We start from the raw sequence: 22380 nt of genomic DNA, 5'->3' as shown, positions 1-22380 counted from the left end.
ACACAACACTCCCCATAGGCGATGAACCGGGCCTGCCTTCCTGGCCTGCTTCCTCTTCCCCCTGCCAGCCCTGCTGTTATCACCAGGTGAGCCCTACCTGACCCGACGGTCTGCCCGGAACTTTAGCATCGTGACAGGTCCCCTTGCCAAGCTCAGCAGGGATCCCCAGCTACAACCATCCCGTGGGAGAGAGGTAAGTCTTCCTGCGACTCCAGTGGCTCTTCTATTGCACTGGGCAATGTATCGTGGGGGATGATCCCGCACTGGCAGGGAGACGGAGTGGGTGATCTAATAAGCCTTCCATCCTTATCTTCAGCTTGTCCAATTCCCTTGAGTTCCACGCTGGTTGCATTTGCTTCCCGCTCCTTCTCTCTCCCCTTTATTCCTGGGCACACGCAGGGGAGAGAGAGGCACCCAATCTCTCTAGGCAGCGGGGTCTATTCTAGCCCCGTCCAGGCTAACGAAGCTTGCAGCCTCGCATGTAGGAGCAGCTAGCAGGCACGCCGAGCATGGAGTGAGAAGAAAAAAAAAAATAGATCCCCAGCACGGTTCCCCAAGGAGAGAAAGGTGAAGGGCAGAGACACTGCCACACACTCATGCGGCAGGTGCAGACAGCGGAGGATTTATGCTGCAGCCTGACCATATCCACTTGGGCATAAGGGAGCAGCTCTTTGCCAGGCTGAAGGTAAAAAGCGGAGGGTGCCCTAACCCCTCCCGGGGAATTATTCTTATCCCGCGCTGGAGAAATCTGCAGCTCAACAAGGGAAGGAGCAAGCTACAGGGATGGGAGGGATTAGACAGACAGACCGACCGATCTCTGTCAACAGAGTAAACTGCAGACACACTGAGCAGATGTTTACTGCTAACCTGGGTTATGGCACAGGATTTATTAAACTGGGCCCACCCCCTTGCTTCTTCTTTTTTTTTTTTTACAATCGCTCATCTTCAGACAGTTCTAATGTGGCCTTATATTCCTCCCTGCACTTAGTCACTATTGCTTCTTCCTAGGTGAAGGCCCAGCTGTCTCATTTTGAGAAGGGAGTGTGGCCTGAGGGTCAGGACTCCTGGGTTCCATTCCTGACCAGACTGCCCTCTAGAGCAAGAGCTAGCACAGGGGGCTGAGAGGCGGAAAAGCTGGGTTCTCCTGATGGTGGGATGATGGTAGCAAGAATGCTTCCCTTGCTCACAGAGTGGGGTCACTAGGGTTTATAAAGCCCTGTGCAATCCCAGATTTAAAGGGGAAAGCATTGGAGGCCGGGTGCGGGGTCACTGACACAGCAACTCACTCTCCCCCTTGGGCCAGCACTTTAAAAAGCACATTTCAGTCCATCCCGATTGTTAGCATTAGAAGCTGGGGTGGGGAGGGGGGCCGGGGGGAATGAAGCAGTGACATTTAAAAGAAACCTCCAAACAAGGAAGTAGAGCTTGGGATACCAGCTGGCTTATATCACACAGTATTCACTCCCCCTTGCCAGGATCACAGCAGTACAGCCAGCCCGGGGCTGCAAGCACCTTGGCATGCTACCGCCGCAGAGCTCTGGGGAGGCGCGACTTATCCAAAGGGTATCGCGAGTAGCCGACGAATCGGCACTTCTGCTGCCATCACATCATTCCGCTGGGTAATTCCAAAAGGCCATCGCTTCCTGGAAGCCCTTAAAACCGAGCCAGCATCCCGAGGGGACAGGCGACAGCCCATGCGGCAATGCTAAGCTTCCCACTCCACCACTTGGGCAGGGAGACAAAGACTCTCAGGCCAGAAGGGACCATTATGATCATCTAGTCAGGCCTGCTTCATGACCCAGGCCAATGGGAGGACAGGCAGGCCTGGAGGATGGATGCTCATCCCTCTTGTTGCTCTATAATATGCTGCATCTGTGTAGACAGTTGATACAAAGAACACCACTTATGGACACGTGGATGTGTAGCACTGTGTGTGAATCAGTTAATTCACTGCTTCTGGTTGCTGGTGTGCAGCTCCTGACACTTCCAAGCTGGAGGGAGCAACATTTGTTCCTTCCAAGGAGCTGCCCCTGGACAACACAGGTGTCCTGCCCTCCTTGGCTGCAGTGAGAGTGGCAGCCTGAGGCGGAACCTTTAAGATGGGGGTAGGGATGTGGAGTGATCTGACCAGACTCCCCACCACCACACATGTACGTGTGCTTGGATGTGACTCCATGTTAGAGGGGTTCCCTGAACTTTAGCTGGAGACAGCTCATTCTGGGCCTGGGGCCCTCACACGGAGGAGTTAATCCTAAACAAATGAGCTGGGCTCTAAACACACAGCGGGTTCCTCATCCATCCCTGGCGTAAATCAGGTGTAACCTCCCGGAAGTCCATGGAGAGAGAAGAGTCAGGCCCAAAAACACCCACACGTTAGCCCCAGCCCCATTCGTCACAGAGTTTTTAATTCCTGGCGTATGCTTCTAGTCCCTGATCATCAGACTGACGTCTAGCTTCAGTTCATCATGACAGTAGCCAACTTTGTTAATTCTGTCCGGAATTCAGCCCCACTCACGGCTGGATGCATAACACAGAAACCCCACACAAGCTCCTCTGAGCCCTGAATGTGTCTGCACTGAGATCACCCAGCTGTGCTCGAGGAAGGTGCTGTCCCCTCTCCTCACAGCAGTTACCAGATGAGTTGGACGCAGGAGATATCTCCTCCCCTGGGCCCTACCGAGAGTGGTCCCAGCAGAGCTAGGCAGGGGAAATGCTGCCTAGTGCTTAGGGCAGGGCTGTGTTGTTATGCCCAGGGAAGGAGGAGCCAATGAATGATTTGCCCAAGGCCACGCACTGAGTCTTGGCAGAGCCAGGATTAGAATTCGGGAACGCCTGGCTCCTCTGCTTGTGCTCAGGCCGCTGGGCCTCACCCTCTCCAGCGCATCCCTCGGGCTTATGGCAGCAGCGGGGGAAGTTTGGACATTCGAGGCACATACCGATTAAGTTACTCATCTCAATGAGGTGGGAAGGGGAATTTGAGAGGGTGGGGGATAGAAAGTGGGGAGTAACAACTCCCTGGGGGAGGAAACGCTGGGTGAGATCAGGCTGCTGCACTGATTGCCCTAATGCTGGGGCATAATACAGGCTGCCAGTTAAGAAGGGTTTCTGGGGGCACAGCAATGGGTACAGGGAGAGCCTCTCGCCTCCCCAGCAGCAGGGATCCGAGTGTCAGGTTAACCACCAGTGTTTGGCAGCTGGGCCAGCAATGGAGGAAATGCCACAGAGGTCACTGTAGAAATTATTGCCTCTGCATCCTCCCTGGTTTTATGCCGGGCTTTAGGAGGAGAGGGGCAGCCTGTCCTTAGTTCCTCTCCCCTTCACTAAATCACACGCAGCTGCCATTTTATGCATAAGCACCATAAATCAAAGCCAATAAGAGAGAGCTGAGTACCTATAAAACTCCCCACACATGTGATACGCATATCCCCCATCTGCTTTGTGGCCGGGGACAAGGGGAGGTGTCCCCCACAAAGCAGTTGTCTGTTTCCTAAACAATGCTGCTTGCCTCTGGAACATCCTGATAACTAGCCAGTTTCACAGCCCCATAAATGTCTCTTGTATTTTACTTCTCCAGTTATAATTTGTTGTATTACAGGAGCACCAAGACCCCCCAAAGAAGATTGAGGCCCCATTGTGCTAGGTGGTATATATACATATACAGCAGAACTTCAGAGTTACGAACACGAGAGTTACGAACTCACTGGTCAACCACACACCTCATTTGGAACTGGAAGTATGCAATCAGGCAGCAGAGACCAAAAAAGCCCCCAAATATAGTACAGTACTGTGTTAAACAAACTACTAAAAATAAAGGGAAAGTTAAAAAAAAAAAGATTTGACAAGGTAAGGAAACTGTTTCTGTGTTTGTTTCATTTAAATTAAGATGGTTAAAAGCAGCATTTTTCTTCTGCAGATTAAAGTTCCAGAGCTGTATTAAGTCAATGTTCAGTTGTAAACTCTGAAAGAACGATAATATTTTGTTCTGAGTTATGAATAACCTCTATTCCTGAGGTGCTTGTAACTCTGAGCCTCTACTGTAGTGAGAGCCTCTGCCCCCAAATAGCTGAGAGTTGAAATAGACAAGACAAAGGACGGGAGAAAGGAAATATTATTACTCTAATTTTATAGAAGGGGGAGGGGGAAGTGAGGCACAGAGAAATTAAGTGACTTGCTCAAGGTCACACAGATTGGACCCAGCTCTCCTGAGTCCCAGCCCACAAGACCATCCCACTCTGAATAGACTAGAACCATCTTACACGTATGGTACACAGCGCTTTTCACCCGAGATGCATTCCCTGCTCTGAAAAGTGTATCAACACCTCTGAAATGCAGCCACCTCTGCGGGGCGTGAGAGAGAAAAACCAACCAGGGGAAGCATGGACCCAGTGCAGCAGGACAACCCCCCCCGTCGTCATCACTAAAACAGCTCTGCTTAGGCTTGGTTTTAAGGGTCTTATTTTTAAGGTTGGGCCTGACAGCAAAGCACAGTGGAATCTATACTAGGCCAGGGTGAAGCATGCCCACTGCTCAATCACTGATGCCATCCCCCTCAAAGTCCCCCATCTACTAGTGACCTGGGCCCACCCTCTTTAGATTGTGAAATCTACCAGGGTCTCACCCAACAGATGCCAAGAGTGCAGTTTATCTCCTATGCGTCACCCAGCCTGGGCAGTAAAACCAGAAGGGTTACTTTCCTAGTCAGTTTCAGTGGGCAGCAGCATTGTGTATTTAATGATCATTTGACAGAGCTGAGTACACAGTGGATCGCCGGAAGCTTACGCTCCTTGGAGCACCAACCGTTTTCGTTATGAACCATAACATCCTTATCATGATCCCACCCACAGCTGGGAGTGCACACTCCCTGCTGACTGGCTGACACAAGCCACGGTACTTTCAAAACACGCTGCCCCAGCACTCAGGAACGCCGCCTACAGATAATGTGGTGCACTGCTCGGCTCTGCCCAGGGAGATGCTCTGCTCCCTCTCTAATGCGTTTACACAACTGCCCAATGAGAGGAGAGGAGGTATATTAGGACTTAGCTTTCCTGATTTCTTTTCAACTCATCTCTGCCTCTGGTGACTCATCTCTGTCTCTGCCTCTGGCTATTAGTCAGAATGGGCAAGGATGGGGTCCCTAGCCCCTGTTTGCCAGAACCTGCAAATGAGCAACAGGGGATGGATCACTTGATGATTACCCGTTCGTTCCCTTTGGGGCACCTGCCATTGACAACTGTCGGAAGACAGGATACTGGGCTAGATGGACCTGGGTCTGGCCCACTATGGCTGTTCTTATAGACCAAGGTAACTCACTATGGCGACTTCCCAACATCATCATCTCCTTAGCTGCAAATCAATGACAACCCTTCACTGGTGTATTACCCCCTACATAAGTATCTCCTCTATGCACCACACAGGCCTTCATAAAAATCCCCTCTGTGCAAAACTGTTCAGAAATACACCCCCCCCCCCCCCGTGCAGGCTAACCTCCATAAACAGAGTCAGCCTAAGGCCGAGGCGGCTGGAACTGTGTCAACAGCGGTGGAGAAGAGCTTAACCCTAAGAACAAAGAACCTCAGCACAAGATAAAAGAAAGTTTCTGCAGTGGAGCTGGAATTTAGGAACAAACATCCATGCATGGACTTATACCCCAAATCAGTGCTAACACATTGGCAATGGTGTGACAAACAGGAATCCCTCTTCGGTGCCCAGTCTGCCCCCTCCATCTCCAGTTTGTGACGGACTGAACAAGAGCAGACGTGCTTCCAGCAGCTTTGTGGAAATATGGGTCTCTGGAAACGGGTCAGAACCAGCAGCCTGGATTCAAGCTCTCCCAAACCTTGGGACGTTTCAGATCTTGATCCAGGCTTGAACTACTCGGCGACGAGTGGTTCTAGCTGTGCTCTCTATATACAACCCAGTCCGTTTCAGGGTCATTAAAACCAACACGTGGGGGTACGTACACGCGCATGCACTCTGAGTCCTGCACAAAAGATCAGCTCAGTGCAATTCCATACGTCAGAACCTCTAACTTTAGTGTACAAATGTCCTAAAAAGGCAGTTCAGCAGGAAGGGGGGCCCTACCCAGGCTTCCTACTACAGCTGCCAGAAAAGTGCAATTTATTTTTCCATGGGGAATTCTGAACATATTTCATTTTTATTCAAATTTCCCATGTTTTTTCCCCCCAGTTTTTGAAAACTGACTATTTTTAATTGAATATTCAAATTTGTTTTTCCTCACAAAAACCCAAATATTTAATTGCAAATGAAAAAAAAAGTTTTCTACACAACCATTTTTCAAAGAAATTATGTTTCAACAGATACATTTTGACCAGCTCTACCCTCAGACTCATCCTCCACTTGTGTCTTCATGAGATGTCTGAGATGGCATTAACGTAAGAACGGCCCTACTGGGTCAGACCAAAGGTCCATTCAGCCCAGTATCCTGTCTTCTGACCGTGGCCAGTGCCAGGTGCCCCAAAAGGAATGAAAAGAACAGGGAATCATCAAGTGATCCATCCCCTGTCGCCCATTCCCAGCTTCTGACAAACAGAGGCTGGGGACGCCATCCCTGCCCATCCTCGCTAATAGAATCATAGAATCATAGAATATCAGGGTTGGAAGGGACCCCAGAAGGTCATCTAGTCCAACCCCCTGCTCAAAGCAGGACCAAGTCCCAGTTAAATCATCCCAGCCAGGGCTTTGTCAAGCCTGACCTTAAAAACCTCTAAGGAAGGAGATTCCACCACCTCCCTAGGTAACGCATTCCAGTGTTTCACCACCCTCTTAGTGAAAAAGTTTTTCCTAATATCCAATCTAAACCTCCCCCATTGCAACTTGAGACCATTACTCCTCGTTCTGTCATCTGCTACCATTGAGAACAGTCTAGAGCCATCCTCTTTGAAACCCCCTTTCAGGTAGTTGAAAGCAGCTATCAAATCCCCCCTCATTCTTCTCTTCTGCAGACTAAACAATCCCAGCTCCCTCAGCCTCTCCTCATAAGTCATGTGCTCTAGACCCCTAATCATTTTTGTTGCCCTTCGTTGTACTCTTTCCAATTTATCCACATCCTAGCCACTGATGGACCTGCCTGTCCTCCAGGAACTTATCTAGTTCTTTTTTGAACCCTCTTATAGTCTTGGCTTTCACAATATCCTCTGGCAAAGAGTTCTACAGACTGATTGTGCATTGTGTAAAGAAATAGTTCCTTTTGTTTGTTTTAAACCTGCTGCCTGTTAATTTCATTTGGTGGCCCCTACTTCTTGTGTTATGAGAAGGAGTCAATAACACTTCCTTATTTACTTTCTCCACAGCAGTCATGATTTTATAGACCTCGATCATATCCCCCCTTAGTCATCTCTTTTCCGAGTTGAAAAGTCCCTGTCTTATTAATCTCTCCTCATACGGAAGCCGTTCCATACCCCTTCTTTTTGCTGCCCTTTTCCGATTCCAATAGATCTTTTTTGAGATGGGAGACCACATCTGCACGCAGTATTTAAGATGCAGGCATACCATGGATTTACATAGAGACGATATGATATTTTCTGTCTTCTTATCTATCCCTTTCTTAATGATTCCCAACATTCTGTTCGCTTTTTTGACCTGCCGCTACACATTGGACAGGACGTTAGTCTCACCATACATGGAAGAGCCCTAGGGCGACTACAGGGTCCTTTATCAATCAGTGGAGGCCACTGATGGATTTAAAGTACCTGTGAGCCAAGCCCTGGATCAGACCTGGAGTTAAACAGAGCAAAGTTACCCGTGAGTCTCCATTCAAGTTTTCCCCAGCTGTGTCTAATTTGACCGGCTTGTGTTATATTCGGGTGGCATTGTTCCTAACTCAGATACTGTGCCATATGTTCCCTGTCAGCATTAATAAAGGTGTCAGTCACAGTGTCAGTCAGCCACCTATTCAAGATCTGCTTGGCAATATTTGTCATCAGCCCCACCGGTGACCAATGAACGGGCAGCGGGTGGTATGATTCACCTGCCCCCCCCCCCGACCTCCACCTTCCTGCCCTTGTGGCAAGCGGGCACCGTTTTTAGTCTCACCCCAGGGAAAGAGTTAATCTGCCAAAGGCTGGGGATATTTGAATACAGGCAGGCGGAACAGACAGTTCCCGAGCAATGGCGGAGAGTCACAGTGCAAGCAAGTCAGAGCGCAGGCATCAGGCCCAGCCTGCAGCCATGGATAAGGGCTGTACTGCACCCTGGTCAAAGTGAGGGTAACACACACAGTGAGCGTGAGCAAGGACTGCCCTGCATGCAAGTCAGCTCCAGGGTAGCAGACGCAACCACCTGGGCTGCATCCTGCCACGGATCTCTAGAGACGCAGCAGGATACCCGCTGGCAGTCTCGTCTTCCCTCCATGCAATATTCATAGGCTCAGTTGTCGATGCATCAACATTACACGCATCCCTCTGGCCAGCTCTCCACCAGCCATCTGGGGCGTGGTTTCATTTCTTTGGCACAAGACCTCACCCCAGTTCCTGCAAACTGTTGTTTTCCTTGATTTTATTTTTTTGATTCTTCCCTCCCCCCTCCACGTGAACCACAAGCAGGACCTAAGGGCAGGGCGATTTGTGAGCAGGCCATTCTTGGCAGGAGCTCTGCCGTGTCCCTCTCACCTCCAAACAGCCATGTTGAGACACCTTCTGAACAAAGCTATGGCCCAGAGCCAGCCAATGCAATACCCCAGGGCTCAGCAAGCGGCTGGACTGGCTTCCAGCGAGGCCTGGGTGCAGTCATCTGTGCCCCTGCCTTCCTCTCTGAATCACAGCCAGCCCCCGCCCTCCCAGCACACCCCACACACCTCACTTGCCTCAGACTAATTGGCAGCTGCTGCCAGCAGTTTACGAAGTGACTCAGGCTCCTCTTTAATTATACTGGAAGTAGGGGAGGTGAGCACCAGCCACATGGCTCACTTCTGTGCTTCTCTTCCCTTCTCTGCAACGATCAGATCTCTGTAACCTAATGGGCAGAACACACACCGCCCAGCAGTGACCTTGCGGGCATCTGCGTCCCAGGGCATGGTGGGGTGCACACTGAGCCATGGCCAATGGCCTCAGTGCGGGCCCTGCTAGAAACGTAATCCTTCAGGGTCACCCCCAATGCTCTCATTTTGGACAGGTTACAGTAAATCACAAGGCTGGCACCTACCTGTGGATATACAGGCAATCAACACAAAAATCAGGCTTCCTGGGACAGAGACCGCTGGGTGAAGCTAGCTCTACTGATTATCCAGTGACTATGCTCATGATGACCTTACAACATCTTTCACCTGAAGGATCCTAAGCCGGATGCCCATGTCAAACTCTCTGAAGCCACAGGGGCTCTGCATGCAAGGCCATTGCAGGGTCTGGTTTTTAAGTGGGTCTCTTCATAGCAGCCAACATTTTCAATGGTGGCCACCGGTTCTGCCTCCTGTGGCACCCCTGAAAATGAGGCTAAGGCAACTCAAGGTGCACACGCTCACAAACTGAAAAACCAGTGGCCACTTTGGAAAGTCTGACTGAAGGTTCATTTCCCCACCACTGAGATGCAGCCTCATGTCTGGGTTGAGACAGGACAGCTGTTTACCTATCTCCCAGGGATACTGGGCTTCATCGGATGCATCCGATGAAGTGAGCTGTAGCTCACAAAAGCTTATGCTCTAATAAATTTGTTAGTCTCTAAGGTGCCACAAGTCCTCCTTTTCTTTTTGCGAATACAGACTAACACGGCTGCTACTCTGAAACCTGGGCTTAGCCAGTTAACCAAACTGTATACCCAGCAACCAGCTTGGGACAGGAAATGAAGAGAACCCCCCTGGCCTATTGAAACCCCGATGGGGAATTCAGGTACAGAATTTATCTCTGCCTACTTTACACATGAACCTCAGTGTGACTAATGCAGTGTCCAAACCCAATGTACAAGACGACATGCAATTACCATGACAAGGTGTCATTACAAAGGAGGCAGAGAAGGGCTGGAAGAGGAGATGATCGCACCCAATGGTGGGGTGGAATGAACCTCTCCCCCACCCCCGTGAAACCCCAGGCAGACACTAGCTCCCCACTCCCTGGCTTGGGATAATTTCCATTTCTCCCTGCAAAGGGGTTGGCAGGAGAGAGGGCCACCCGTGTGAGCCGCTGCTGCTAAAAATACACAGTGATTCAGGTCCAACAGGCCTATACCCGCAGGGCTGCAACAGGGTGGTTTCCCCTTCGTTACACAATCGGTTCCTTGAATTGGCTGGTTACATTCACAGAGCGGGCAGCAGCCGTGTTGCCATCCACGGGGATGCAGCGCCTTCGATAAGCAGGCACCAGCCCAGGGCAAGACTCACCCAAGCTGTTCTGAGCCACAGCAAACCAGCTTGTGGCACTGGCACTGCCACTGCTGTTTGCTTGCCAGCCTTTGGGTGGAAACTGGGAATCTGTGGAGGGCACTGGGCAGGCAGGGAGTGCCAAGCGTGCGAGGTGGGGGGAGGCACTGGACATCCCAGACACTGGCTCTAGCGTTGGAGGGTATATGTTTAGTGCACACCTCCAGATCAATGCAAGGGGATGCTTCCTCATGCATTTGCCTTCAGCCCTAGAGCTGGCTAGACTTCATCCTAGGGTACGGTCTCTCTGGGGCTTATGCACCGCGAGAGAATGCACCAGCGTGTCGCACCGAGAGCGAAATGCAGCCACCACATCCCTCACCGTTGGCCGGGTCTGATGGGGTTAGCCATCCCGATTCACTCACTCACTCACTGTCACACACACACACCCATGTGTGGGATACACAGGCTAATGGAAACCACCTCCCCAAGCCCCTGCCCTCGCTGGAGCATCTGGGATTCCTGCAGGCCTGAGGTAATGGTCAGACTGGTGGGGCCTTCATGAAAGGGGAGGAAAAAAAAATCCAGCCAACCTGGGCCTTCCCTCTGCACTGAGCTGTTTGGGTGCTGAGCTCCCAACCCAGGCCAGACTGGAAAGGGAGGTGGGAACTGGGATGTGAGGGAGGGGGAACCCGACACATCCTCCCCTTCCCCAGTTGTCTCACCTGTCAGAGCCCACAGTACAGATCCCCACCCCAGAGCCTGCTTCCATTTTCACTGGAGAGGAGCCTGGGGCTCCAATGAAATCCCACCAGCATCTGCACTAAGTTTATATGAAAGCACAACCCTGTCTGCTCCAGCACCCCAACCAAATCTAAATTCTAACGCTTCCATTCTGCCCCGCCCCACCCCAGCTGTTTCAGGTGGAAGCTACTCCTCCCCTCTCTTTCCCACCCTCTCCAAAGCCCTGTTGCTCATGCAGAACGGGCTACCTCCTCGCCCCCACTCCAGAGGCAGCTGCATTTCAGCGGCAGGCACAGCGACGGGTACGACCACTTTGAGGCAGCAGGGACCAGCAAGTCAGCAGGGGCTGGGGATTAACCTGGCTGTCATTGGAGGAAAGTCAACATTTGGCCAACAATTTGCCGTAACCTTTTCAAAGGCGAAAAATAAAACGATTTGTCTAGGGATTTTGCATATGTTCTTAGACACGGCTTTGGGGCAAGGAGCCAGGCTGCTCTAAACCTAGGGGGCTGGCGTGGCTGCAGTCCAAACCAGTCCTTGGCCGCCTCCTTTGTTTTCCTATCCCTTCCTTCACCTCTCCCCCTCCCCCAAATCCATATCACTCTCTTCCGATTAAGGCATTGCTGGAGCCTTTGGAAGCACTTTCTGCTGAGGAAGCAATTTGCTGCAATGCATTTGGGACCGGAGGGGAGGGCAGCAATTGAACGAAGTAGACTGGGTCTAACTTGCGGTCCGTTCTCAGCACCTGGCCGTCACCTAGTGACTATGCGGGCACCTGCTACCCAGCGTCCTCAGGCTGCAGCGGACACTTGGATGTCCTGGGTTTTGTTAAAAAACAAACCAACCTACCTCACCGAGTCTTGGGCGCATCAGGCTGAATTCTGAGCACACTTGCCAAGTCCTGATTGAAAAGCCTCTCTACAATGGTACGGTTTAGCATGGACGTGACACTAGGCATCCATTTGTTTGTACAGCACCTAGCACCGCCTGCCTTGGCTCTAGGACTGGATCCCCCCAGCCCTGCCGCCATACAAATAATAATCAGCCACACCTATCAAAATGGGAGATAAGTATGGTTATCCCCCATTGTGGAAAGTGAGTAAGGACACCTGGGCTCTAAATCCAGGGTAGCCATAGCTCACGCTTCCTGATGTAACTACTAGCTGCCCCAAACAGCTACTAATTCCTTGCATGCTTTGGCACCACAGCACCGTAGGCTAGTGCAGTCAGATTGCCTCAGCTAATTAACGTACATCAGGTTGGTTCAGTCTGTGGATGGGAGACCTGCAAGGAGAGCCAACGCAAAATGCTAGGTGAGTTCTCCGCTGCAGGTACAGCAAATGAAAACCCAAAAGCTGCCACCCACTTGTGACCGGTGAAGATCTAGAAGTTGCCGCAAATGTGGATCCCTGCAAGGGAGGAAGTTAGGTCAGTCTCTCCCTGTGTTTTACAGATGGAGAAAACGAGGTAGAGAGCAGAGATGTGCCTTGCCCATGGCCACCCAGTGAGTGAGTGGCAGAGGCAGGTCTGCTGAGTCCCAAACCTGAGCTCTAACTACTACACCCTCCTGCCTTGTGAAACTCTCCATCCCTGGGAACAGCAGCCACATGGAAAGCACTGCCTAGACAGGGAGATTTTCAGGGCCTGACTTTCAGAAGAGCTGAGCGCCCAAAGCTCCCATTCACTTCAATGAGAGCTGCAGGCCCTCAACCCCTCTGAGAATCCAGCCCCTAAGCACCGATCTACATTCCAAATTGCCATTGTTTTAAATTCCCACCTCCACCGAACCCCAGACCCAGCAGCCTCCCTCTGCTGGCTACCGATCCAGAAGGCATCTATCTGCACGGCAGCTGCCTCCAGCCCGTCAGACAAAGGGACACAGTGGGTCGGAGGCAGATAGAGAGAGGGGAAAAAAAGAAAGGAAACATTCTCTCCTCCAACAGCGTGTCTGTGCCCAGATAAACGAGGCAGGAGCACAAAGGGGAGGCTTTGTCTGGGGCCGAGGAGCCAGAGGAATCAATCAGCACATTGCAAGGAGGGAGAAGGAGAGTAGCGGCGCTTTGGAAGGATTTATTATTTTCCCCAAATAATAATAAACCGGCCGCTGATTTTTTTTTCCCCTGGCTGTTGAGTTTCTTCCCCTACGAGCATTTTACCCCCTGCCTGGCTTGCTCCCTATCAGCCAGCCTTGCCAAGTGACAGCAGCTTATCAAGCCCCGCAATTGAGGGCTGTGGCTTGGAGAAAACACATAGCCACTTGACTTGCCTTTCCCCATCTGTGGGTTGCGACCTCCCGGGGTGGTGGGCAGAGGGGTGTTGTAGTCCTGCAGTCCAGCCTTCTGCTGGGTCAGTCGCATCAGATGGGATTCTGTTTTCAAAGGCCAAAAATCTGTGGGCCACTGCCCAGCTGGGAGCTGCACTGATTTATACCAGCTAGGGATCTGGCCGTAGCTAGCTTCTGGGTTTTCCTGTGCCACCTACCCCCATATTGTCTCAGTGCTTCAAAGTTACCCGTGAGAACATCTGACTCAGGGCCTTAGAGGAGGGAATGAAAAAAAGAAAAAGAAGTGGGACTGGGAGCAAAGGGGCTGCAGAAGACCAAGGAGTGAGGAAATGGAGGAAAGTCCCACAGCTGAACCAGCCAGCCGGTCGATCCTCTATCCCCACTGACCCCCCACTTGCCTTCCCACCAATACAGCTCAAGTTCAAAGCCTGAGCTGCCAGCATTTTAGATAGGGAGCTCTTTGGGGCAGGGCCTGTCATTTCCTCTGCCTACACAGTGCCCAGAACAACGGGGCCCAGACCTGAGTGGCCTCCAGGCATTGGCTCAATATCAATGTTATAAGAGAACCATGAGGAACTACAGGTCTCAAAATGCTAGCCCTGAGCCGATTCCCAGGTTAGAAGGTGCTGAGCTCTTTTAAAAATGTGCCCTGGATGGAGGGTGCTGAGCATTTGAAGACTGAGTCCCAGGTGTGGCGTTGCACCCAGGGGTTTCTCACAACAATATAAAGCTGGTCAGCAGACCCACTCTTCATCCCTGGGTGTGGATCAGTCTCTAACCACATTAGGGAACAGGGGGACTTTTCCTGCCTCAGGCAGTGGTTTCTCCTCTTTCCCCTGCCACTCAGCTGAGCAGCATTTTCCTCTCTGCACTCAATCAGTCAAGGTGGAAGCTAAGAGCTCACTGTGTTGCATGTTCACCATCACCACCGTATCATCAGTAGATCTCAAAGCACTTTACAAAGGAGGTCAGTTTCATTATCCCCATTTTAGAGATGGGGAAACTGAGGCACAGGACATGACTTGTCCAGGGTCACCTAACAGCTCAGCAGCAGAGCTGGGAATAGAATCCACAGCCCGTGTTCCTGTCCAGTGCCCTCTCCACTAGGCTCATAGAGCAGACAGCCTGCAGAGCAGAGCCCCCAGCCGGGTATGCTCACACAGGACTGCATATTCTCACGCCATGTAGGGCTCAAATGCAAGCAAGCCCATGAACTTGCAGGCTCCTGGGGAATCTCGCCACCTGCTCTGGACCTAACATGGTTACTAAGCAGTGTAGAGGCTGAGGCTCCTTCCCTTGAGAATCCAATAGCACCTGACTTTCATCAGAAATCTGTAGCCCCTCTGAGAATGACAGTACTGTGGCATCGTGTGACACCAGGCAACCTGAGCAGTTTACCATAGATACAGGAATGACTACGCTGACCACTGAAAGGCAGCCACCTCTGGGGTGGAGTGCAAAAGTAACGCTACGTAATGGTTTAGGGCACAAAGAGAAGGATACCATGTCCAAATGGAACTGCAGGGGGAATTAGGGAGGCAGAAGGTAATGACCTAATCTGGGATTTGGCCAGGGCACTGCCTACACCTGTGCATGCAGCCAGGGGCAATTTAATGCCCAGGCAAGTCAGGATCATGGATCAGAATGATGTCTTAAATATCACAGCCCCTCTGACCACCAAGCTGGGGCACTGGTTTGTTTCGGAAGAGAGCCCCATCACACCCACACCACTTCTGGCAGCACCTTGGCGCTGTAGTCTAGGGGATACGAGGAAACCCCAGCCAGAGGGGGCTGGACTGTGAATCAACAGCATGCACGGATAACGCCGAGCCTTTGGTGGCTTTATGAGAGCCCCTTGTGGAACAGGGAAGAGAAAAACAAGCCAAGTGGGAGCTGCCACTCCTGCTGCTGTTCTGGCTCAGCAAAGAGCCCATGTGGCTCCCAGACTGGTGCTCATGGCCCTGAGGAATGGAGACTGGCCCAGGTGTTGACAGATTGGAGGGGAATTTTAAACATCTCCATCTGCCAGGATTGAACAGTGGAAGGTAAAGGGGAAAAGAGAGAGAGACACACACACTGCTATGCTCGCTGACAGCCATCCGACAGGAGCAAGCGAGGACCCTGCGCTAGAGGGGGAAATGACCCCAGGATGACCATTGTATGCAGGAGAGGGAGAGCCAGACCGGCAGCCCATGAGTCCAGGGCAATGGCTGAGCTCCAGGCCCCTCCACACCCCCAGCCGGGTGAGCCTAGCATCTGAGATCAGAACCACGGCATGATCTTATCATGCTGGTGACAGGGCAGCAGGGAGGGGAGGACCCAGGTGAATAATTCACCACGGCTCAAGACTCACATCTATTGATGAGCAAAGCTTCCTCCTCCACAATGCATAATGATGATCACTTGCCTGTGACCAAGCTCAAGGGCAACTGTCTGGAAAGAGACTCGTATTAAAGGGCACCAGGCAGGGGGATAGAGGCTTTAACATGGCTTGATGCTGTGACCAACTGGCCCCCTGCCCCAGAGGGAACCTTCAGCCTAGGACAGTCCGACGGAGCCAGACCAAGGGGGCTCCATGTGGTTAGAGGCATCCCAACTCAGATTTTCCCTGGCTCTCGGGAATGAAAGGAGTTAGCTCACAAAGCCTGCCCACAAGGGCACCACCCTGAGAAGAGAGAAATGGGGGAATCCTGAGCTGGATTTGACTTCCCTGGACATTAGTTCCAGGTATCCTCCCATGGGCTCTGCTCAGATTCCTCTGCCTACCCAGAACGGACACGTTGGGCGTAATCCTCAGGAGAAGACCTGGAACTTGGGCACCACGCCCACCTGAATGGACTCCCTGAACTCCTACCCCTCATGGAGTATAACCGACTTCTCCCCATCCCACCCCACCCAGCGGCGTCACAAAGGCTGGCCATTCTGGGGACATGGCGCTGCACCTGCGGGAGACACAACTGGCCGGGGCTGTGGGATCTGCACCAGAGCAGGTTTTCCCAGAGTCAAGCAGGATGGGGGAGGGAGCTGGTTACGGACAGGTCCAGAGAACTGACAGACCAGCTCGAAATCCCTGCCAACTCCCCCCCGCCCCCCGCTATCTCTCCGACTTGGCCAGGCCCTGGCATGTATTTTTCTTTTGTCTGCTCTCCTCACTCAGACCTGCTGGCCTAGCAGAAGGCAGATAGTGGCAGGCTGGGCGCTGCACGGGGAGAGACCCCTTTGCTTTGCAAGGGGCTCCAGGTGCTGGGGTGAGGGAGCCCCAAAGCACGCATGTTTGGGGAAATCACTCCCGAGATGTCACGCTGCCTCTGCATTAGTTTGAGAACATGGGGACTTTCCAGAGAACACTGTGTTCCTGGCAAACAAACAGCACGTGACTGCATGAAGAACCGGCTCTTTACCACTACCCAGCTCTGAAACAAACAGCAAGGAGGTAGCACTGGGTGCTTCTATTTCTATCTCCCTGGCAGTCCAAGCTTCATCACAGCCTGGAGATCCTTTGGCGGCTTGAGAAGCAAGCCGAGGGAAGGAAACAGAATCGGGTCAGCACCCAGGCTGGCTCAGGAGAGAGGCTTCACTGGGGGGCACTGAGCCTGAAGCCTAGTGGAGGAGGTGGCCAGAGATGCATAGATGGGTGCAGTAGGGGAGAGACCAGAGTGGCTCTGGGCAGAGCCGTGCCATCCAACCCAAACCCGATGGGATCAGACTGCAAGTACCGGGTTCGGGTAGGAAAACAACCTGACTCTTTCGAGTCAAGTTGGGTCACAGCTGCCATCACGCCCACCCTACAGACAAGTGGGATCAAGTCAGAAAATAACTAGGCCCTCTCCGGCACAGGTCAGGTCAGGTGTGCTCTAGGGCCTGGGTCAAGCACCACGGCACGACACGGGCATCCCCTCTGCATCCACGGGGGAAGCTCAGAGCTGAGGGCGCTGGCCACGCACCGCCGCCCCCACCACGGGCCTGACGGGACTTTGGAAACTCATCATTGCAGGATGGATCTGCCGAAGCTGGGGCTGCCCTGGGCATTCCAGGATGCTTGGCTCCCCTCCAAGCCCCAGCCTCCTGTGCTAAGCTCCAGCCTCCTTGGTGGTCTGCTCGGCCCCATGGTTAACCAGGTTGTTTTTCTTTTCACAGGTAGAACAGAAACTGCTTAAGTGCAAAAAATTCCCCTCTCTGTTTTCAATTGTCCAATGCAAAACAACTGCAAGCTGCCAACCCTGGGGTCTCAGAGGGAACTCCCGGAGAGCAGGCTGGAGGCACACAGCTAGGCTGGAACGTCCCGAACACTTCATCCTCCCCCTCACTGGGGACAGGGACCTTCGCAGATTCCACCACGTGCATTTCAGCAAAGCAGCTGGGACCTCCTGGATTTCAACGGGAAACAGCCGCAGCAAGGAGAGGCCACGCTGGATGGATGGACTGCTAGTTCCCTGCTTTGGGGATGGCTCACTGAGGGGCTAGGGAAGGCAGGTACAACCCCAGAGCGTGTGTCACTAGCAGCCAGACACTGGTCTCTGGGCTTGCTCCGTGTCTCAGAGAGGAGACCCTAGTGTTCCTCTCTCCCAGCAGCGCCTTCCACTGTACAGAAAAGCCTGAATTAAGTGCTCACCCAAGGGGCCAGTGAAAAAAATCACTTGTGGAGCAGAGGTCACTCTTTAAGCACTGGTTAAAAGAAATTGCACTGGGAGCCTTGGGGATGCTTTAAAGTGGTTGCTCCCAGACCCTGAGGTACCTGTCAGAGGCAAGACCTCTGTGCATGCTTAATGGGACCCCACCGTGCGCAGAACAAACACTGGAGTCTGCAGGGAAGGATGCTATAGCTCAGGCCAGTCAGTTTAGACAGACTCCAGCAGCACCTCGCTACCATCACTCTCCCGCTCTAGATTTACAGCCCAGGGTATTACCCCTCTGCCCTGCATGGCTGTTTTTACAGCATCTTCTTTCAAATCAACCAGGTGGAGAACAAGGAGCTGCACCCCCTACCCCATGTGCTCCAGATGCTGTTCCCCGCACAGAGCAGTTCCTGCAGAATTTGTGGCAGGGACATACCCCCCTGAGCAGTGATCCCTCCCCCCCCCCCCCGCAGACAAAGGGTTGAAAAGGGAAGGAGGGTGCTGCGGGTGTGGTGGATGTGGGGCAGATGCTACTGAGGTTTGCACCTGTGGGCCCCACACTATCAAGTTGTGCACTGACTCCCTTGCACACCCACCTCCCTGCCCCACTCCTCCAGTGCCACCACATCCCCTCTCTGGATTCCCAGCCCCAAGCCTTGGTGGTTTTCATGCTGCTGGAAAATGTTTTCCTTAAAACCCACAAGCATTATCATCAATCATTAACAGCCACCTAAGCTGCTAGAGGTCCTTAACCCCTTCGCTGCCCCACGCCAGCAGGGCTGCCCAATGCTCCCACACTGCTAAAGGCCGGGCATTTGTTACAGCGGGCCTGTGCTTCTGGCACCGCCCAAACCCAACCATAACACGGCGCTTTTTGGAAGCCTTCACACCGCTTACCTGAGGAGTGTCCCCACCTTCCACGTGGCCAAGCTCCTCTCCAGCTCCTCCCCACCCCAAGCCTCCTGCTGGCATTGGGGCAGCCGTAAAAGCCAGGGCAGTCGTGCACCAGCGTTTCAGCCCATCCAGTGAGCTTATGCTTGCTGGGCCGGCTGGGAGAGACCTAGGCAACATGGGGACTGTCTGAAGTAATGGACAGGCACAAGAGCAGACATGGTCATGCCCAGGTTCCCGGGAGGATATGGAGGGTGTCAAGGTGCTCTCTGCTAGCTATGGCTTTTGCTTGCCAGCTTCCACAGGCATATGCCCTCTCTTGTCCAGAGGGCTAAACTCCAGCCTTCCTGTACCATGGAGTATTTATATAGGACCCCCAGGGCCAGAGTTCCAAGGGCACAGCACCCAGATTTTCCAAAGAGCTCAGCACCCAACGGGGCTCTCAGCAGCTCCTTCCGTGCCCCCCCCCCCGGCCCCTTTTCTTCAGCTTCAGAGATCCTGCCAATCCAGCAGCCTGAGCCCCCAACCTGCCCTGCCTTCAACCCCTTCCTCGGACCCCGGGCAGCCACGCCCTCCTCTTCCTGCTCCCCTAGCAGCCAGAACAAAGGCGCGCCAGAGGCCGAGCCCACACCCGCCTTATCTTACCTCCCGTCTTGGCTCCTCTAGTCAACATCTCCCGGCTGGGCTGTGTGCACTGAACAGAGTCTTAAAGGAGCAGCACCTGCAATGCCCCAGCCGCAGTTAGGAACCACCTGCGAGGCACAGAGTGGAGCGAGGGCTCAGCTGGATGCTGGACCAGCCTTTCCCCACAGTGACCCTGCTGGCCTCTACAGAATTTAATGCCTTGCATAATGACAGGTTTCAGAGTAGCAGCCGGGTTAATCTGTATCCGCAAAAAGAGAAGGAGGACTTGTGGCACCTTAGAGACTAACAGGACTGACACCCCCTAGCCCAGCAGAGAGGCTTTCCACCACAGGCAACCTTTTCTGCCCAGGGCTGGAGCAGCAGCGGGGCTGGGACTGAGGGGCACTTGCAGAGGTGCAGGGGAGGGGAGACCCAGGCAGAGCCGGGGGTGGCAGGTCAGGAATGGGATGCATTTGGCAGTACTACATACGATGTGAGGACCCAGGACTGGAACTGCAGGGAGGCTCCGAATCAGGCAGGAGGTGCTCTGGCCTGTGGTGGAGGAGCCCTGGGCTGGAATACCATGGCAGGCTGCCCGTTAGGAGGAGGTGCAGTCAGTGGCAGAACGGCGTGGGTGAATCTTGCATGCACTCTGCCTAACTCGAGCCACGGCTTTCCATCCCCCACTTGGACAAGCACAGAAATGTAAAAGGTTTCAGAGTAGCAGCCGTGTTAGTCTGTATTCGCAAAAAGAAAAGGAGGACTTGTGGCACCTTAGAGACTAACAAATTTATTTGAGCATAAGCTTTCGTGAGCTACAGCTCAGTCAAAGGCTATTCTGGCAGGCAAAGCTGCAGCTGGATGGTGTTACCCCGCTCCCTGCCCTGGACACTAACGCTGCTCCTCTCATCCCCAGCCCCACACGCTCCTCCAGCTGGAAACAAAACAGCAGCCCGCAAATCCCACTTGCATGTGTCCGATCAGCTCCTGGCCAGGAGCCCGGCCACAAACCCCTCACTGGAGAGGCAAAAGGACAAAGAACGCCTGAATGTAAACACAGCCGGAAGGGCGGGGAGAGTTACCCAACCTCTCTGGACAGAGCAGGCCTGCAGCAAGAAGAGACGCTCTCCTCCAGAAAGAAGCTGCCCTAACAAGAGGCCCCCTCAGATGCAACATCAGAAGGCAAGGGCTTCTCTGGCCAGACACAGATTCTGGGGTTGAGGACACCTGGGAGGATTTGGGTGCTGACTCTCCTCTTGTCAATCAGGAGCAACTCCAGTGTGGGGGGCCAATCCAGCCTTTCACTTGCAAGGAGGAATGCCATGCGGCTTATTCCAGCATCAACTGAGCTGAGGGCACCATTGCACACAGTAAGAGAGTCTCTGCCTCAACCAGCTTACAATAGACTACACAGACAAAGGGTGCTACAGATGCCAAGAGACTAAGTGACTTGCCCAAGTCCCACAAGGAGTCTGTTGCAGAGCCAGGAATTGAACCCAGCTCTCCTGAGGCCCAAGACAATGCCTCGCCCTCAAGTCTGCCCTCCCTTTCCTACTCTTGGAGCATTTTCTAGGACTGTAATATTTGCCACCACATAGTGTGCCCATCATTCTGACCCACCTCCCTGCCTCCCCCTGGGCAGTAGCCAACAGCCACCGCTCACGAGGACGGGAGAAACTCTTCCAGAATACACTTGAGCCATGCAGTGCAGGGGGAAAATTCCTTCCACACTCACCCCCTGCAAACTGCCAGTTTAGCCATGAAGTGGGAGATTTCATTACCAGGAGCCTGTAATGACAGGAGCAGTCAGAGAAGAAAGAGACTGATTAGCTCATTGGCTCCCTTCAGATCTTAGCTTGCACTATCTACAAAGGTGATTAATGGCTATAACATTAGCCAACCCTGTTTAACATCCAGCCGCAAGATTTGGCTCCCTCTCCCGCAGGGCCGTATGACAGAGTCAGACACAGGACCAGTTCCCAAGGGTCCTGCTCAGTTGTCACTTGAGGCGCATGCAAGCAGAACTCCCAGCTATCTGCCTTAGATATTTACCTGGCCCCTCATTACGGTCGTGTCTGAGCAGCTCATGACCATGAATGTATCTAGCCTCACAGCACCCAGTGAGGTAGGAAGTATTATCTCCATTGCACAGATGGGGAACTGAGCCACAGAGAGGTTAAGTGACTTGCCCATGGTCACACATCATACTGAGACACTGGTGCATTAAGAGGCTAGAGGTTTATTATCGTAGGACAAAGGGGTTAGTTAATCCCACAGGAATATAATGCTCCCCGCCGCCCCCTCAGGAGCCTTGGCCAGGCTTGGGAAGATGTTGAATTATTAACCTCAAAAACTATGCAGTTGTACCGTGTAACCTAGGAAGCCTGGCTCTGCAATTGAAGATTAAAACCCCCTGGTGTTAGCATGACTGCATGTGTTTACATCTACGTGCCAGGGTGTAGGAGCTCGAGTGTGCGTGCATGTTGTGTGCAATTGTGTGTGCGCACATGCAGGCATGACGTGAATGACTGTGTGAGAGCCTCTGTAGGGGAAGGTGAATGAGGTGGACCAGCGAGTGGCGACCCTGAAATCAGTCCCTTCGCTAGTGCAGCTGGTGCCAGCCCTGAGCAGCAGGTGATGGCCTGGGGGTATATCATCAGGTGGTAGGATCCCGAGAGTGGTAGGATCCCAGTTCCTGTGACTCACAAGATGCAGCTAGGGTTGCCAATTTTGGCTGGAAGGCTGTGTCACATGACGTAATCTTTCAGTCAAGATTAATCTTTAAATTCCTGGAGACTGCAGGACAATCCTGGGAGGGATGGCAACTCTAGATGCAGCAGGCAACTAGCTTTACAGCTCTGGGCCAGGGAGCACTTCCCACAGAGAGGGAGGCACCTGGGACTCCGTCTGGTCTC

At 52.8% G+C, this 22380-nt stretch overlaps 1 protein-coding gene across 6 annotated transcripts in view; it reads right to left on the bottom strand.

The window, feature by feature from the left end:
- Window positions 1–22380, bottom strand: part of PLEKHA6 (pleckstrin homology domain containing A6) — a 139063-nt gene that overhangs the window by 52571 nt on the left and 64112 nt on the right. The window contains exon 1 of one of the 6 annotated variants that reach the window (XM_043500495.1): window positions 98–668. The exons of 4 other annotated variants lie outside the window; for them this stretch is intronic. In XM_043500495.1, the coding sequence (XP_043356430.1) occupies window positions 98–129 (32 nt within the window). In that variant the 5' untranslated portion in view covers window positions 130–668. Of the gene's footprint in view, window positions 1–97; window positions 669–22380 lie in introns of those variants that run through there. One more of the 6 variants, XM_043500500.1, reaches the window with a different exon arrangement.

This window comes from Dermochelys coriacea, chromosome 21, assembly GCF_009764565.3.
Source record: "Dermochelys coriacea isolate rDerCor1 chromosome 21, rDerCor1.pri.v4, whole genome shotgun sequence".
Lineage (NCBI taxonomy): Eukaryota > Metazoa > Chordata > Testudines > Dermochelyidae > Dermochelys > Dermochelys coriacea.
Note: the sequence above shows the minus strand (reverse complement) of the source record. Positions and strands in the feature narration are given on the sequence as shown.